The sequence below is a fragment of the Sebastes umbrosus genome, chromosome 5 (genome assembly GCF_015220745.1).
Source record: "Sebastes umbrosus isolate fSebUmb1 chromosome 5, fSebUmb1.pri, whole genome shotgun sequence".
Taxonomy (NCBI): domain Eukaryota; kingdom Metazoa; phylum Chordata; class Actinopteri; order Perciformes; family Sebastidae; genus Sebastes; species Sebastes umbrosus.
In genome coordinates, this window is record NC_051273.1 from 16,822,379 (window position 1) to 16,842,421 (window position 20,043).

At 42.0% G+C, this 20,043-nt stretch overlaps 1 protein-coding gene across 1 annotated transcript in view; it reads left to right on the forward strand.

Moving 5' to 3' along the window:
• agbl4 (ATP/GTP binding protein-like 4) overlaps positions 1–20,043 on the forward strand; it is a 320,866-nt gene that overhangs the window by 119,922 nt on the left and 180,901 nt on the right. Inside the window, exon 4 of the mRNA XM_037769115.1 lies at positions 6,950–7,044. Coding sequence (XP_037625043.1) covers positions 6,950–7,044 — 95 coding nt within the window. The remainder of the gene's footprint in view (positions 1–6,949; positions 7,045–20,043) is intronic.

Here is a 20,043-nt window from a genome sequence, read left to right on the forward strand (position 1 = left end):
TTTCATTAGTGAGGTTTCAGAATTTAATCTTCCCAGTAACAGCTTTCACAGTCTGGAGACGTTATATTATTTTTCAGATCATTCATAATAAAGTCTGCCCAACCATCACTATCAAAAGGACAAAGTGCTCATTCTCCCTCTAGAGCTCTCGGTCTACACATTTAGAATGGTTCCTTTAATAATTTATCCGGCCTTCTTCCAGGAAGCAATGCTATCTGGCCACAGGCTGGATCGATGGAGATCAAAAGACAGTGTTTGGTCCTAAATGCAATCCTATCCTGAAGCGGCACCAGCAAGGCTATTTTAGTGCCAAGCCCTGTGGCGGGCCGCCTGTCTGTTTAAAGGTTAGGTTGGGGTTAGAAATGAAAGGATTTTCAAGGAAAAGATGTAAGATATCCAAGAGGGTGACTATGGAGGGCGGGGTATCATTTTCAGTTTTAGGAGGGACAAAGGCATCAAACCCTGATCAATGAAACACACCGCCATATTACTGAGTGGTCTAAATGTAACTTTAGCTTTTTCCCTTAGACCACCAGGCGGCAACGTCCGGGTCTGAGAAGTGAAGCCAATGCTGGAGTGCATTAAACTTGCATTCTTTCTAATAGCCAGCAGGGGGCGACTCCTCTGGTTGCAAAAAGAAGTCTGATTGTATAAAAGTTGATGAGAAAATGACCCTACCTCTCACTTGATTTATTACCTCAGTAAACATTATAAACATGAGTTTATGGTCTCAATCACTAGTTTCAAGTCTTCTTCTTCAACATGATGTTCATTTGGTAAATTATGATCCCATTTAGAGTCAAATAGACCTTAAAGCAGGGGATGCTTTAGTGCGTGGCTACCTTATGATTGACATGTTGCTACCACGGCGTTGTCCAGTTTGAGTTTTGTCCGCGTTCTCGTCTTTGAGTGTTAACCCTTTGACAGTGTGTTCATGAAAGTTAATTGTAACGTTTCGGTTGCATGAAAAGTCCTCATTCAGCGTTTGATTGTACTTAGCTCCAACCTCTCGTGTCGCAAAAAACTAAGATGGTGACGTCCTAAATTCCGAATTCGAGGCTTCAAAACGGCATTCCACAAACCAATGGGTGACGTCACGGTGACCACGTCCACTTCTTATATAGTCAACAGTCTATGGTTTAGTATAATGTTTTAAAAGGAGAACAGCTACTTTTTTAAAGTTCTATTTGACTTTTTTTGGTTTTGCAAGGAAGTATTTCTTGAGTCATTGGTTTTGAAGAACTACCTCATTAAGTCCCTGCAGATACATTACAGTTATTTGCTGCTGTGAGAGAGTGGGAATCTTACTCATTGCACCATTAAGGTTCATTTGAGTTTTGCATGATGTAAGACTCTTTCAGCGAAAGGAGGTTCAACTGTGTTCAACTTATTTTCAGAAATGTAATAGTTTGGATGCAATATTTAAGGACGCGTATTGTCATCTGTGTGTGTGTGTGTGTGTGTTGTGACACCGCAGAGACACCTGTTCCAGTCTGTAATTCGGCAGTGATGGGGACGGCGGAGGGCTTTGACACGCTCCGTCGACATGACAGCTCAGACAGCATGGATGTTAATCTCTTCTAACTGCTCCCAGCCTAATTAAATCTTCCAGGGCAGCACACATGTGCAGACACATGCACACGCACACAAATACACACATGTGTGTTCTAAATTGGTCCTGGTTGTGTGTACGTTTTAACGATCTGGTGAATTGGCCCCACAGCAGTTTGTTTGATACTAGTTATATGAAATTCTGTAGGTGAGAGAGAGAATCAGAGTCATGTTTATTGGTCAAGTATGCGCACAAACACTAAGAATTTGTAGTTCACAATGTTTGTACACGTGATGCTAATAGAGAAACACACATTCAGAACAGCAACAGCATTGCTCTTTTCTTTTGTATCATATAGAAACAAAAATTGCATCACTTTCTGTGGTGCGTGAGAGCTCCCTGTATGCACAGCAGGTCATCTGCATGCATCATGTTCTTCAGATTGGAGTCTGCAGATGCTCATATCAATCCTGTTGCTCTAAGACAGCTACCTGTATTTAATGTACTGCAAAGGAAAGACCGTATACGTTCTCCAGCTACAGCTGTGGATGACATTTTATTGTAGCTAGATTAGATTTCAATCTTTATTTCAAACATGTAATAATAAAAAATCAATACAAATATAAGAATATTAAATATAATATAATAAAACAATAATACCCAGCAAACATATACAACAATCTCTCAATAACAACATAATTCAATTTTGCATGTACAAAAAAAGGAGTAGGAAGAAGTTAATACTTCTCAAGTCCTACCTCTTTTTATATATCAGAACCGACTATGTTGTAACCACATTTAAAGTTGTATTTTGGAACGCATTTAATCCAGACTTGATAAAAAACGAGTGAATCAAAATCAAAAAGACAAAACTTAACATACATGAAAGGGTTTTGCAGATTTTGAAGCATCTGTCAACCAAAGCCACAAAAAAATGTATCTTTGTGCTTGGATTTGTGATAAGAGGTGGTCTTAGCAGATGGAAATGCAAGTACAATTTCATGCAAAAACGAATACCGAAATTGCACTGGTCCTCTTGATACTGGGTAAACACAACAGCAGCATCACTCCAACCAACATTCTATATTTGGGCTCAGAGGAGACGCAAGTGCAAAGAAAAAATTACCTTCCACCTGATAAAAATGGCATACGCATAGAATTTGGGCTGTGGAACATTGATTTTCATAAATATGACGCCAAAAGTCACCGAGATACTTCTAGAGTAAACATTCAGTAATGTGTAAGTCAGTGTGTTTGTGTGTGTATGGTTGTATAAAGGGGTGTCACGATTCTCCAAAACCATGATTTGATTTGACTTTCGATCTAAACATGCCATTGTTGGACTGTCAACTGACAACTGTCATTTACACTTTCAGATTCTTCTTTAAAAAGAGAACTGAACTCCCTTTTTATTTAGAAAGTGTTTTAAAAATTAGACTACAACACTCTCTCCTCTGATCGCTTTTTATCACCGAAGGCGGAGCTTTGGATACAGAGCAGAGAGACGGTACTCGGCGGCCCGCTAGCTTGTTGCTCTCGCTATCAATATCAGCCTCTCCGTTTCAACAATGTTGAGCTGAAAAAACGTGCATGTAGGCTGAAATTCAACCGTGGTGTTATTCTGTCGGGAGATGCAGTGATTTAACGTTAAACCAAGTAAGAGTAGAGGAGCTATGATTAAAGAAGGAAACTAACTGACTAACTAAAGTCCGCTATCCACTAGGCTAATTCATGCAGTGTAAATATCCGTAGGCATGCAGGAAGTGCCCGGAGTAATTGTTATTTTTGTGCTGGTTTATAGTCATAACCATGAGTGAGATGGCTGTTACATTTCTTGAGTTGAACCGTATTTTTCCTCGGACGCATTCAAGTAATTTAGAAATTTAAATTAATCGCCAATCCTGCTTTTATTTTTGATGATCCAGATCGGATGCTAATTTTGGTCGCTTTCCGATTTAGAATCGAAATCGTGACGCCCCTAGTTGTATAATGCTTAAGCCATGTTCGCACTATGAGCGACAAAAGCAAAACAACGGCCAGCGTGGCCAGCTACATTGTCAACGAGTCGCCGTTGAAGTGTTGACGTAGTTATGACGTTAAATAGCACTGGGAACTGATTTTTTTCTAGCCAGTTCCCAGTGCTATTTTTCTAGATGGAATGGAATATAGTGAAACAAAAACGTCATTGGAGCGCTGAAAAAAGTTGAGACCAGCTCAACTTTATTCGTAGCCTGTCAAGCGACACGTGTCGGGCGTCAGTTTTTTAGCTTCATGTCTCCAGCTTCAATTGAAAATGACTTGTAGCTTGTTGCTGTGTTGCTCGTAGTGTGAACACAGCATTAGAAGCAGATGAAGCAGAGGAAGTTATACCAATCAACAATTCTAATACTGTAACAGTAGAAAGCTGATGAGAAGCTCATGCAGGAAACGGAGACACTGAATGAACCTGTTACTTCACTAGACAGCAGATACTACTCTAAAGGAATAAAACAGCAGTCTTGTATCTTGACAGCGGTATAAACATCTCCCCATGCTGCTCTGTGCTTGTTACTAAATTATCCAGGGTTTTCCTACCTTGCTTTTAAGCTTCTCAAAGTTCTTCTCGTCTTGTAGGTTAAAGAATGACTTTGTGATCTGATGTTTAGTCACAGGACGACAAGATTCTCTTTTAATCTGTTTAGCTTCAATGAAATCAGAGAACCACAGAGGGAGACTGAGACTTGTACATGCCGTGTTTGCCTGCCTCCCACCTACCAGCCCACCTGTCTGTGTCCCTCCACATCTGTCCACTGAGCCAGTTTATTTTCTTTACCTCTCAGTATCTTTGTGTAATTATCTTCTGTCTCTTTGTGTCTGTGTCCCTGCTGCATGTCTCTACCAGCTGCAGCACCTTTTTCTCTGCTTTACCGTCTCCCCTCCCTCGTATTGCGTATCATTCTGCCTGCGATTCAGCCTTTCTTTTTTCTTCGCCGGGGCCTGTGTCTCTGTCATCTGTCCAGCCTCGGCTTCCTCTGAGTTAAACAGGCCGAACAAATAGATTACAAACAGTGGGCAGAGTGAAGCTAAGGAGGAAGACAATCTGAATTTGTTGTGGATAAAGAATGGGGAAGGAGGCTGTGCAGTCAAAGAAAGCCAGTGGAGTCAGAGTAAGGCTGTATTTGCCTGAGGGGAAAAGGCTGAAAAGTAGCTCTCGCAACAGATGTGCGGGGCAGTAAAGTGTAATTGAAATGCCAGCAGCAATGGTCTTATCTCCCTGCTACAGGAGCCTGCTGCCAGTCTCAACATCAGTTAGATGTCATTTTACCTAAGTCTGAATCAGCTTGCCACAATCCGCAATCCCCATTCCTCTGATGCTAGGCAGGAGAAAAAGGGAGGGGGAGGGAGAGGAGAAAGAAAAGGAGGGAGAGGAGGGCGGGGAGTCTGTAATAGGATTTCAGTAGCACCCAGTTAACTTCCACCACCTGGACTTAGTTGGTAATTTGATATGCCCCATCAATAGGATTCATTTACCTCACCGCAGTATTACCATTGCCATTCATTTGACTTTTTAAAAAGCATATTTATTCATTTCTCTCTCCACATTTTCCCACTGCTCCTGATCCTAATCACGCATGCTGGAGGTGGGTGGGAGGAAGGACGGTTCCACAATATTTCAGCTCAGAAAGAAAGTCCTCGGTCTAGAGGAGGTGGAAAGCCAGACACCATGGCCGTCCTCTGCGCTCCAGGCAAAGCTTAATGTTTTGGGCCAGGCAGCGTCCCTCTGGGGAGAACCATAATGTCCTCCCAGATTAGAGGCTGGCACTCCTCGGAGCGGCTGCCTTTTATCGGGAACTTTGTTACTGCAACATGGGATCATCTGCGGGACATTAAAGCTGCCTTATCTCCTCGCTGTAATGTTAATGGGTGGTGATTTTGTGTGTTGTTGGTGTTATCCACGGTGCTAGTGGCAACTTGTACCCCTCTACGAGCTTCTTCCGCAGTTTGGGGGGTTTATATGTTACAGCCACTCTCGTCACATGAGAAGGAAATGAGTCAGTTAACGGTGTATTAATCATGTATACACTGCAAAAAAAAGGCTTTCTGTGCTATGACACTTTGTCAGATTCAGTCTCAGGTTAAGTTTTCTTATTGCTTCACATTTTGCTCGGATCTAACTAATATGACCAAATATAAGAGGTTCCCTGTTGAGTTTTACATTCAATGTTACTCACCTTAAGGTATTCTGTGTATCCCTGAGGCCTGGCAAACTTATTTAAAGGAACAGTGTGTAGCATTTAGGGGGATCTATTGGCAGAAAAGGAATATGATATAAATAAGTATGTTTTCTTTAGCGTATAATCAGCTGAAAATAAGAATCGTTGTGTTTTCGTTACCTTAGAATGAACCTTTTATATCTACATAGGGAGCAGGTCGTCTTCAGGGAGCCGGCCGCCATGTTTCTACAGTAGCCCAGAAAGGACAAACCAAACACTGGCTCTAGAGAGGGCCATTCGCGTTTTTGCATTTTCACATCGACTAACGTAGTTCTCCTACACGCTTGGCAACACGGGAGAAATTTCAGTTGGTTACAATCTGAAACCTCACCGCTAGATTCCAGATCCCACACACTGCACCTTTAACGCCTTTTCTTCCTCATTCAACATTAGCAAAGCAGAACTTTTGAACATTTTAAATCTTGCATTGTTTACATAGTTTTGCTAGCTCACAGCAGTCTTTCTGCATTTGCTTTTTTGGCGCATTGCTGCATTTCTATGCACATGACAATCTGATCCGTAGTAATTTATTAGTATAATAGTAACACAATTTTTAATTGCGATTAATCGCAAATTAATCACATATTTTTGATCTGTTCAAAATGTACCATAAAGGGAGGTTTGTCAAGTATTTAATACTCTTATCAACATGGGAGTGGGCAAATATGCTGCTTTATGCAAATGTATGTATACATTTATTATTGAAAATCAATTAACAACACAAAACAATGACAAATATTGTCCAGAAACCCTCACAGGTACTGCATTTAGCATAAAAAATATGCTCAAATAATAACATGGCAAACTCAAGCCCAACAGGCAACAACAGCTGTCAGTGTGTCAGTGTGCTGACTTGACTATGACTTGCCCCAAACTGCATGTGATTATCATAAAGTGGGCATGTCTGTAAAGGGGAGACTTGTGGGTACCCATAGAACCCATTTTCATTCACATATCTTAAGGTCAGAGGTTAAGGGACCCCTTTGAAAATGGCCATGCCAGTTTTTCCTCCTTGCAGCATTATTGAGCCTCCTTCCTGATGCCAGTATTTTCACTCGTTACGCGTTATTGCGTTAACTTTGACAGCCCTAGTCAAAACCTGTTTATTTTTTGGTAGCTTCAATGTTTTTTCACTGTCTTTCAGAGAGTCATTTTCAACGTGGTCAACTTCTCCAAGACCAAGAGCCTGTACAGAGATGGCATGTCTCCTGTCGTCAAGTCTACCAGCCGGCCAAAATGGTGAGTGTGCTATAACAACATGAGCACCAATTCTACACACATTATTTTAAAGGTGTACGCTTTGCACTTTAATGTAATTTCATCTGTGAAATACAACAGAGAATTTAAAGTCTTTCCACAACTTTGAAGAACTTTTCCTCTCACTCCCATTCCCTCACTCTCATTCCCTCACACACACACACACACACACACACACACACACACACACACACACACACACACACGCACACACACACACACCCTAAAGACTGATACTTTAGATTTCCAGAGTGGATGCGTCTGGGCGCATTAGCATGTGATCCATTGGTTGCCAGTATGACGGCTGTCTGATGTAATAACGCTTGACTGATAGATGCAGAGATGTGTGTGTGTGAATGAATAGGTGTGGCAGGAGGGAGCGGGGCTGGTGCAGTGGGGTTGGGGCGCGGCGTCTGCCAAGCAGGCTGGTGAATCCAGCGGGGCGAGGAGGGGGAACAGGGTAGCGTGATGAAGTGTTGCCGTCCAAGAGGAGCCCTGACATCTGTCATCAGTTGATGGAGGGCATCCGCAAAAAAGCCAGGCATCTGCCACCCTGAGCCGTCTGCGTCTGCTAGCCCAGCGCCCGCGCCGACCATACCGTAGCACGCCGGTCACAGGCTAATGGGAATAGACAATGGGCACGACACCGTAGACAGGAAAGATGAACTGCTGTCGACGATACAGCACAGCGCAACATGATGCAGCTCGGCTCGGCTCGGCTGCCTCGCTCTCTCTGTTTTGACGCCATGTGGTGTGGTTGCAACTTTGCACTCAGAGTTTCTCTGTTGTGCTTGTGGAGATTTGGTGCCAGCCACTGCTATTGTCTCATCCTGCCAACCGTATATTTATTGCAGTGAAGCTGGCAAGTGCTCGCTTTAAAATTGGTGTTATTTATCAGATGAGTGTAGGTACACTGTCAGTGAAGGTCCTGTGTAGACAACGCTATAAAAACAAAGTTATTTACATATTAGAACAGTTTCATGCATTTTGTGTCAGGTAATTATTGTCCCACTTTGGCTCCTTATTTGACATAATCTTGTATGTCTGAGGTGTTGATCTGAGCAGCAGCTTTGTTGGGTCATTTATGTCCCAACGTTTTTCATAATACACTAATTATGCAACCTTGGCCATGTTTATGTTTCAATACGTTCTCATAAATAGGTATTTAAGTGACAGACACGGCAGGAGGTAACGTCGCCGAGGCCCGACTCCAATTACCTCCCCGGGCTAATACTGTTTTAACCGCTCCTCCCAGCTTTGTGCCATCCAAGAGGCATCATGTGTCATGCACTTATAGAGCCATTTTCAACTGTCTGGGGCTTCCAGGACCGCAGCTGACATTGTTTGTGTCCCCACAAAGTGGTCAAGATGCTTTTAACACAACCTCCTCTATTTGACTTTCCACACGAGCACAACAAAGCGCAGACAGCTCCTAAAGTAGCAATCTTCTTTTTGACAGTTACAGATATGGAATAAATAAAAAGGCAGAGCGTGGAGAGCTTCGCCTGTCTGATCCAAACTCACACAGGACAGGATAAAGGAGGTGCAGAGAGAGGGAGAGGTGGAAAAAGAGAGGGGGAGAGTTGCAGAGAAACAGACAGAGGTGGAAGAAAAACACAAAGTACAAGAAAGAGAGATTACTGAGACAGGTAGACAGGGAGGAGAGAATGAGAGAGAGAGAGAGAGAGAGAGAGAGAGAGAGAGTGGGAAAAGATTGCTCCCCCTCCACCCACCACCCCACGTCTGTATTTATCAAAAGAATCGTCAGTATTAGCCCAGGAGTTGAAGCCTTTATCTCCCCGTGCAGGTGCCTCATGTCCTGGGGCCCCAGCATCGTTTGGTGCTGGAGGCTGCAAGGTTTGGCTGGCCTCGGCTAAGCTGGGCGTCTCAGTGAGAGACAACTGGCAGATTACAGTCCTACAGGACGTTCACTGCTACAGGTGGAAGGATCTATCCTCCATCCCTTATTTCCCTTCATCCCTCACTCCTCCAGCCAGGAGACATCAGAGCTGACAGAGGCCCGCGTTTACCGTATCACCCGGAATTTAAACACAGCTACAGGTTACATGTTTGATAAATAGTGAGTGATGGATGAACTAATTAAAAAGGACTACATTGCTTTTTGAAATGTGTGACAGATTATCAACGGATTTTATTCTGTAAGCGCACAGAAAAGTTAGTCAAACACCAGCAGAATGAATGTTATCCTCTGCCATGTAATGTATAGTATGTGGAGCTTCATATCATATATATATATATTTTTGTGTGTATTGTGAACGTCATTAAAGGAATAGCAAAATAACAATATATCATTTTCCGGGCTCAATAATGAACACCTTCATGTAGCTAAATCTGTGAAGTTGAGGAGCTGCCGAATAATAGCAATCCTGTTTTGCAAGATTCATTACTCACCGTGAATTCTAAAAATATGAAATCTTTGAAATTAAATTGGCTCTCGTGATCGGTAATTGACTTAACGTTCAAACTGAAAGAATTTCAAGAAATTGAGAAAACGAGTGCGAGTGTTTATGAGACAGAGGAAAGGCAGTAAACCATATTTTCTTGTACTAGTCTGTCGAAGACAACAGCCCCCTCGGTGACACTAGGTGCCAACTACACTCCCTGCGGCCCGCTAGTTGTTAGACTGCTAGAGCAAAGAATTGCCCAGTATCCTTATTTTCCGAGATAAGCTAATTAGAAAGTCAGAGAGCGTGGTGTAATGCAGCTGTTGGAGGCCGGAATGCCGACGGTGGGTGGGGGCAAATGGCCAGGATGGCTGCATGAGACTGACTGCATCAACCAACCAACAGATGCTTCTTAGAGAATCCCGTGTGGAGCGGAGTGGAAGGAGAGGCAACAGTATGACAGCAGAAGATATTTCTCATAAACATTAAGGCCACAACTAACAATTATATCCATCACAAGTTCACAGAGCCCAACGTGACATCTTCAAATATGTTGCGGGCTTTCAGCTTGTCCACGGTCAGAGCAACTGACGAAGTACAAAGAGCGAGAAATTCCACTTAAGGTGGATGGGAAGACAAACACAGGACTCTCACCCGGGAGACCGCTGTTTGTGTCCCGTGTGAAACCAAGTCAAGTTTACTAATTTTACCTTAGTTTTGTTATGTAACTCCTATACTTTACTAATGCCAGTTACATTACAAGCTTACTTATTTTATGTAACAAACATACTTCAGTCAGGACCACTTTAGTCAAAGACACTTATTACATTGCAGTAATATATACATTATATTTGGCGGTATGGCTCTGCTCTGGGACCTCCCTGCCCATCCATGCGCATGCGTGGATCCACGAGCCTACGTGGTAGCATGAGGCAAGGAGAGCACTCCTCCTTGCCCTTCCATGTGCACACATGGAAAGCCAAAGGCAGGGAGAGCAGCAGCAAAGACCCCCCTGGGTGCAGAACAGAGCCGGAATCAATGACAACAGAATTGACATTGATTAAGTCATAAACAGTTAGGGGTGGGCGACACATCGAATATAGTCGATGTATCGCGGCTTGTCCCCCGCGCGGTACAGAAAACGACTACATCGCGAACATCGAACACAAATTGTCATGTAATGTTTCCAAGCCAACCCTTTTTGTATGAAAGATTAAAATTGTTCCAAAGAACCACTAATGAATATCAACAGAGATTTTAATGCAGACATATGCTGCAGGGACTACAAGATCATAATATTGGTGTGATTGTATGCATCAAAGGGTTAAATTGAGCATTTATGAAGTGCTTAGAGGATATTTGAAAATATTGCGATATATATCGTGTATTGCGATATAGCCTAAAATATCGCGATATTATCCTAGGCCATACCGCCCAGCCCTAGAACAGTATTAAAAGAAGGTGGTGGGGTGGAGGTGGGTTGCGAGCGGCTTGTAGAGGAAGCAGCAACGGTAGGCCGCCTAAAGCAGCTTAAATAAGGCGCCCTGTATGAAATTGACCAATGAATGCATAGAGAGGAATCAGCTGATCTGTCAGCTGATGCATCAGCTGATTGGGCTGGCTTAAGATCAGCTGTTATCAGCTGATCGCCATTGTATGAGCAGAGCTTGACATCATGGCCTGCCTGAACTAACGCTACGCTCGATTTATGTTAACCCAAACCACGATCTTTTCCGAAGCCCAACCAAGTACTTTTGTTGCCTAAATCAAACCAAGTAGTTTGTAAAAAGTCAACAACGTCAACCTGTGTCGGAAGTTTATTTTGAAAAAAGAGACTGTATTCATGTAACAAGTGGAAACTGTACATTTCCTGTCAACACAGAAGTTTATATTGAAAAGACACTACGCATGTAACGAGTGGAAACTGTACGTTTCCTGTGTACACAGAAGTTTATTTTGAAAAGACACTATTACGCATGTAACGAGCGGAAACTGTGCATTTCCTGTGAACACGTAAGTTTATTTTGAAAACACACTACGCATGTAAAGTGTGGAAACTGTGCGTTTCCTGTGAACACGGAAGTTTATTTTGAAAAGACACTACGCATGTAACCAGTAGAAAATGTGCATTTCCTGTGAACACGGAAGTTTATTTTGAAAAGACACTACACATGTAACGAGTGGAAACTGTACGTTTCCTGTGTACACAGAAGTTTATTTTGAAAAGACACTATTACGCATGTAACGAGCGGAAACTGTGCGTTTCCTGTGAACACGGAAGTTTATTTTGAAAACACACTATGCATGTAAAGTGTGGAAACTGTGCGTTTCCTGTGAACACAGAAGTTTATTTTGAAAAGACGCTACGCATGTAACCAGTAGAAACTGTGCATTTCCTGTGAACACGGAAGTTTATTTTGAAAAGACACTATGCATGTAACGATTGGAAACTGACACACCGTCCCTGACGCTAGAGGGGTACCTAGAGTGTCATAGTTTGAAGCATAGGGCGGTGGGAGTGAGAATGTCTTGGTGTGACATAAAGACCATAATGCAATTAAGTGACTTTACAGTAACATCCTCATTGACATTGTTGCTTTATGTGTACAGTGTGTAAGCTTTATTTAAATAAAAGACGATTCAAACACAATTTACATCTAACATTATTGTTACTTTAACCTCACAAGCTAAAATAAACATTTTTACATCATTTCTAGCCCATTAGATCAGTGATGTATAACATCTTGGAAATGTCCTGATGTGCGGTGTCTCTTTTAATTAACTATCCACTTCTTTGTCAGTCAGTAGGTGTGTGGATAAAAATAGCTACACCTCTAACTGAGCTAACAGATGAACAGTCAGAGTTGGAGGAAATGGGTTTGCCAAACATTGCGTCTAAAGTTAGAACCAGCCAACCTTGATCAAGGGTAAATGCTTTTTCCTCCTTTATTATGGGAGGCAACAAAACAACAGGAGGAGTGCTTTTCAGGCAGTTGTGCGCAGCTCCAAGTCAGTTAGTCAGACAAAGAGTCAGACAGTCAGACACACAGTCAGACAGACAGACAGTCAGTCAGTCAGTCAGGGCAATTTTGCTTCTCTACCAAAATCCTTCCTGTAAGCGTGTGATGCAACACCATAGTGAAATTCTATTTGGAGATGTCTGCCTCTCCATCGTGGTGCGTGTTAGCAGTAATTGTTCTGTCAATCAACACAGCTCCGGCCTGCCTGCATCCCCTGCCACTTGTTAAGCCCTGGCAGAGGGCGTGGGGTGAGGAGAGGTGAGGCAGGGTGAGGGAAAGAGAAAGGATACCACCACTGCTCTCTATGTCTCTCCTTGCTCACCTTTGTCTGTCTTTACAGGGTTGTTTTTTTTTCTGAAAACTCACTTCCTCTCCTGTTTGTACTCTCACCTCTTTTCTTATTTCCCCAGTTTTTATATGTTGCTTTATTTTGATTCTGCTGGCTTTACTTCTTTCTCTATATTGTGCACTGCTATCCTGGTGTTTCGTTCTTTGTCCATTTATTCAGTGTTATACCGTAATGTTTGGATTTCCCATATGTTATCAGACCTTCAGCTCCAGTTAAATGTGTTGCTGGACTCAAGGCAGAGACATAATTACTCCTAAATTTCAATTATGTCATATTAACACATCACAAAGTCTCAGGCTCCCATTTCACTGATACACACCTTTGTGTATTTGTTGTATTTATATCATAAAGTGATTCTGAAACATTTAACCTTTTAAGCCCTAGCCCTATCCCTCGGAAATAACACCGAAACATACCCAAAGTGAATCATGAATAGCTCCTCAACCAAAAGGCTTACATGTTTATATCTGGTCTCCTTAGAAAGGTAAGAAGCTAAGGAATTTGAATTCATTGTAAGTAAAGTAAACACTTTTACCATTCCTTAAAAAATGGAGATGCAATAAAGGTGTCAGTGTGACTGTAAGATGTGAAGTTTGACGATTTTGTTTCCCTGTTCAAAGCGGGCCTATGTTTCAAGTTGAGGTGCGTTTTTAGTACATTAGAAAGCTCAGAATTTTGTAGTTTCCAGCGATACCAAGCGTGCTATTGTAGGCTGACAAGAAAATGTTCCCGGATCTTTTGAACACAACTTGCTTGTATCTTTACGAAACTTTTATTTCTACGACTTTATTGTTAAAATATTTTTCGTAATAAGACATAGTTTGGACAACATACAGGTTTACGGATTCTGAAGGCTGAAGACCTCATGTATAACATGCATATATTCTATAAATAGATCATCTTAAATCGCAACTTTTTGTAACTACGCCATAGGGATCGACCGGTACCGGGTCCGTCGAGCTTTGCAAGCACGACAGAAAGAGACCAAAACGATGCTGCAGCACAAGACCCAAAGATTCTCTACACATACTGTTGGTCCTGCAGAATGAAGGAAGTTGCACATGCGTCTTATAAAGAAACCTCTCATCCTGCACCACACACACACACCCCCCATCCTCTAACCTCCGTACTGCTGAGCCGTGCCTCCGAGTGTGTGACAGTAGTGAGGGAGACGGTCTCTCTCTTGAGGACAGAGTGTCAGGCAGCAAATTGAGGACGGACAGACTGTAAAGGTTGTGTGAGAACCACAGCAGACCTCTCTGACTCCTCCCTACGTTCAGCGAGTCCGCGCTGTCCTCTTCCCTCTCTCTTCCCGCCGCTGAGCCACTTGCCCAATTAACCATGTGGCATGCCTTTTAATAATAGACCTTTTAATTGTCGACAAATGAAGAGTGATGTAAAATAGCTAATAGCTTGTGCTAATTAATAGGGGAATTGAACGCTTGTTAATTAAGGGCAAACAGGACAAGGACCGGCTCGGGTAATTTGAGCAATAAAACCGAGACTAACGATTCATTTCCAAACAGACTCGCTTCATAAAAACATCAAGCGACCCCTGGTTTGCTGTTTGAGAACACTTGAGGCCCCCATCCTGGCTTTTACTACCACCACCATATCCACTGACCTGAATCACACACACACACACACACACAGAAACACGTGCATACTGCCACACGTGTAAGTAACGGAGTAAGGAAATGCAAGTAGGAATTAGGGCTGCAACTAATGATTATTTTAGTAATTGAGTGTTCTACCAATTATTCCATCGATTAATCAAGTAATCGGATAAAAAATACTTTTGCTTTGTTAAGGAGTAATAAATATACGAAAGAGAAAATAAGATAAAAAATACACATTTTATTGCTGAAATTGCATACAATAATATTATTTGTCAAAACTAGGGCTGTCAATCGATTAAAAATTTAATCGCAATTAATTGCATGATTGTCCATAATTAATAGCGTTTAATCACACATTATTTATCTGTTCAAAATGTAATTTAAATGGAGATTTGTTAAGTATTTAATACTCTTATCAACATGGGAGTGGGCAAATATGCTGCTTTATGCAAATGTATGTACAGTATATATATTATTTATTATTGGAAATCAATTAACAACACAAAGCAATGACAAATATTGTCTAGAAACCCTCACAGGTACTACATTTAGCATAAAAATATGCTCAAATCATAACATGGCAAACTCAATCCCAACAGGCAACAACAGCTGTCAGTGTTCTGACTTGACTATGACATACTCCAAACTGCATGTTATTATCATAAAGTGGGCATGTCTGTAAAGGGGAGACTCGTGGGTACCCATAGAACCCATTTTCATTCACATATCTTGAGGTCAGAGGTCAAGGAGGGACCCCTTTGAAAATGGCAATGACAGTTTTTCCTTAGGTTTCCTTAGGAGAGTTTAGAGCATTATTTAGCCTCCCTCCTGACATGCTACTATGACATGGATTGGTAACAATGGAGTCTTCTTTTCTTTAAGAAGAAAACGTATCTATTTTATATTGCTTATCTATTTTATATTGCTGTGAAAACATCTCCTTCAAACAACTGGATTTATTCAAGCTACTTCGCTGCAATGAATTTACATCGATGATTTTTGGTAAACGGTTACTTGAGTTTCTTGAAGAATCGTTTCAGCCCTAGTAAGAATATCCTGGTTTAATACTGTACATAACGTCTCCCCACAGATATGATGCAACAAGACAACTCACAACTACAAAGTGTCTTCAGAATGTATAACAAAAGTGATTTGCTACAACAAGAGTCTCAGTGGTATGATACTTATGAGTTGCTTGTTTAGTATTAAAACAAGATGTATTGAAATGAATAAATCCCCCATGTTGTTGTTGACGTTGCTATTTAGTACTAGAGCGTCTCACCTGTTTCCCTCTTTGCTCATCTCCCCGTGGTCATACTTGTTGAGACTCGAGGCTAAAAGAAAGAAATGGATTGTCAGCCGTGGCTTTCCACATTCACTGTCTTCCTCAAGAGACCAGAGTAGCTTCACTGTCTCTTCACATCCATGTTTCTCCATCTCACAGCTTCACTGAGATGTTTTACTGTAACATAATTTTCATTACACCTATACTGTGCCCGCGGCCTGTATCTCTGCGTGTGTTTTAATTTAAAACAGAGACTGTGTTTCCGTGCTGCTTCCTCGCTCTCAACCCCGTTTTGAAGTGGAAACCGTAGCAATCATTCGACAGACCGGCTATGGGTTTCATATAAGATTCTTAGATTAAAAAAAAATGTTATATATGATGTTCCCTCTCCGTCAACATTGTCTGTGCGATAAGGGAGACGGACAAAATCTTTTAATAAAAACCAAGCGCAGGAGAAAGTGAGAGACACACACACACACCTAATTATCTGTCACCAGTTCGACCGCCGAGAGGAAATGGAGTGATGTATGAATCTGAGTGAATGTTTGGAGGGGGAAAACGAGGATACCTGATGCACTGTCGCTTAGGTAGTGACTTGGCAACTCTGTATAGTCAAAATGTGGAGTGGTGTTCATGTTCCGGGGCAATTACTTCCCTTTCCACCTCACTCCAGTTGTCTTTAAAGACTTGAGAGAGCAAAGTGATCACAAAGCTCTGTTTTATTAGATGAAAATGGCACCTCCTTCCATTTCCACTTTTCTATTCCATCTGGGAGTCTTCTGGGTATAGGACAAACCCTGAGAGGAAGAGAGAATGAGGAGCGCCAATCAGAACAATCAACGGCACGTGCTGCTTCCTTGTTCACAGAAACTCATTTGCATGCTGCCAAAGGAAGTGAAAGAGGATTATGTGGGAGAAATAATGGGACAAAATGTAACAAATAGATTAATAATCTTCCAGATGAGGATAAGGGTGTGTGTGTGAGTCTGTGTGCTGCAAATGTGCACGTGTTTGTGCAGAGTTCCCTGCAGAGAGAAAAGGGGTAGGGAGGAGAAAAAAAAGGAGAAAGAGCGAGGGGTATTGCGACAGAGAGGCAACTCGCTCCCGGCTCTCCATTCAACCCACAAATGACTTACCTGGACAGTTTTATGTTTGCCTGGAGGAGAATTAAAAAGGCACTTCATTTCCCCTTTTACAGGCTGGGTACGCATGTCAGTGCGGCCCCCCCTGAAAGCGCTCTAATCTAAATGCTTTTGTCAGGGGAGATTTGGTAGATTGCAGCAGGCAGAGGTACAAATTGGTTGTGTCATCTTATAATGAACTAGGTGAGGCGTTGCAGTTTTTCTGCAGCCAGCAGTCCCCTGATTACTGTACTGTAAGTCAGCGCCTGCTTTTAGAGTTGCAGGCGGAGGACCTCACCTTCACCCCTCTTTGTTCAGATCTCGTGAACATTGCAAAATGTTTTGTCGTTGTAAGCCCAGTGTGACACGAGAGAAATTCTTCCTAAAGTATTTTTATACACACAGGCTCCTTGCCCCGTGCTGGATTTGCATTGCATATATAGCAGCCGAGCCTGCGGGATGTGCAGAATACTGTGAGAGGGTTTTAGGTGTTGATGCTTGGCTACAGCCTGTTTGGAGCTTATTGGGTTTGCTCAGCACGATGGCGAGTTGACCCCCTGACACCAACTAAAGGATTATGGGTATCTCAGCAATTCCACAAAGTCAGGTGTTTACGGGACATATTAGGACACTCTGTAGGACTGGTTGATATCTGCATTCTGCCCAGTGGGCAATCTCCAGGTCTGAGAAGTGAAGCCAATGCAGAGGTGCCTTAAACTTGCATTCTTTCTAATAGCCAGCAGGGGGCGACTCCTCTGGCTGCAAAGTCAGATTGTATAGAAGTCTATGAGAAAATGAGCCTATTTCTCACTTGATTTATTACCTCAGTAAACATTGTAAACATGAGTTTATGGTCTCAATCGCTAGTTTCAAGTCTTCTCCAATACAGCATGATGTTCATTTAGTAAATTATGGTCCCATTTAGAGTCAAATACACCATAAAGTATGATATGCTTTAGGGCGTGGCTACTGTGTGATTGACAGGTCGTTAACACGGCGTTGTCCGGTCTGGGAGTTGTCTCTGACTTAATCCTACAACTTTAACCCTGTCACAGTGTGTCTTCAGTTCATTACAGTTAATTGTATTATTTTGGTGATGGCGACGGCCAAAACGACGAACTTGAGTCTTCAGAATGGCAGTCCATAAACCAATGGGTGATGTCAAGGTGACTACGTCTATCTCTTATTTACAGTCTATGATTCTGCCCAATACATGAGTCTATATGTGTGTGTGTCACACACCTTAATGAATTCAGATGGTCAGCTAAGTCACCAGTGGTGTGGTGCAGGTTCCAGCTCCACAGATGCTTCAGCATATCTGCAGCTGTCGGGCCCACAAACCGTTCTCCTCTCTGAAAATGGATCCTTGAAGAAATCCTTCTCGTCCCCTAATTGTATTCGCCTTTCCTCTCATTCTGCACTCATTAATACAACAACTCTCTCTGTTTAGATACACGTCAGCATGAGAGTGCAAACACACAACCTTCATTAGCTCTCCACAGTCCTTTTGTCTTAGCTAGCTGATATTTGAGCATCTGCCTCCGTTATACATTTAAATCTTTGCTTTCACCTTGTGTTTTCTTCATATCAGGACGCTTCCATGGATGTGTTGCTCGTATGATAGTATTGAAATGGGTCTCCTCTCTGTGCTGCTCGAATGCGTCTGGATGTCAGAGATGTGAGCGGTGAAATGGAGTGTGAAGTTCGGGGATTGGACTGCTCAAAACTCACGCCTTTGATTTAATTACTGCAGCAGAGTTAAAGTTACGAGAGGAGAAGATGCGGAGAACAAAGAGAAAGAAAAAAGGTTGAAATATGACAAGTTGATGAAATAATGAGTTATTTACTCTACCATGCTAAGCTAGTCAATTGTCCACTATATATACATTCTACCAGGGGGACACAGTTATGCATTGGCACTTATTGCATCAATGCTTGCACAAAATCTAGTGTTTGATTATTGTATTTCCAATATTTTTTACGTAGCTCCAACTGCCATCTGATCATTTGGGCTTACTTTTGTGATCAGAGAAATCACCTCTAAGTGAAAAGCAAGTATCTCCCTAAGTAATTAGCAATGGTTATACTATATTCCCACCAAAATTCGTTCGCATATACAGGTTTTTTTAAACACAAGAAACCTGCTTAAAATAGGCGATAGACTCCTTTCTCATCGCCAGTAGACGAGTGTGCTTTTCTGATTATTTTTTTTCTGGTTTGTCATGACCAATGTCACAAACGAGCTGGCCAGCACCAGAAGCACGGTTAGTAAACAGTGAAAATGTTACGGTGGTTACTTCTTTTTTTATATCTGTTAGTTATACAGCCTCTCTTTCAAACACTCAAACCAGAGTTGGTGATTGTTGGAATAGTGGAAAGACTAACAAAGACGGATTTGATGAGTTTTATTTTGTTTCTGTCAAATTAGAATAAAGTGTGTTTTTCGACAATCAGTGAGGTAAAATTACTGTTTTGTGACCGGAGTCTGGTGGCTTTGAGGAGAGCATATTAATTGTATGCATTGTACGTTAAAAAATTATGACAATTGTGCAAATCCAAGCTGATTTTATTTATTATTAATTCACTTCAGCGTACGTCACATAGCATCGCACCGGAAAAGTCACATAAATTAGCGTGTTCACCTGCGTGTCATGTTTCCATCACTGCCAATCAGAGCTGGAACCGATAAATACTGCAGTCATTTGTCCTGGGAATGAATGGCATTTATAACCTTCCTCACTAAAAGCCAGATGTTAGTGGGTGTTAGTGTTTTTTTTTATCCAGTGGGGTATACAGTATATATACTGTATATATCTTATATTTTAGCATTCGACCAGCTGTAGCCCTTCTGTTGTTAGACTGGCTTGCTGTGGCGATGCTTAAAGTTGTTTCCCAATGATTTAAATCATCTGAGAGAGCCCACAGTTGAATCTTCTGTCTCTCAGTCCATTCGGTAAATGGCTCCCTGCATCACTGTCCACCACACAATACAGGATAAAAGCTTAAGCTGACAGCACAAACAGCAGTGCACCGGCTAAGCTATTGTTTTCCTATAAAGAGAGAGCGATGCCACCCAGCCATGCGGTGTGTGTGTGTGTTTGTGTGTTTTTGCCTGGGTGGCCCCGGGTGTGTGCATGACATGTGCACATGGCTTCCACTGCGAACGTGTGCATCTGTTTGTA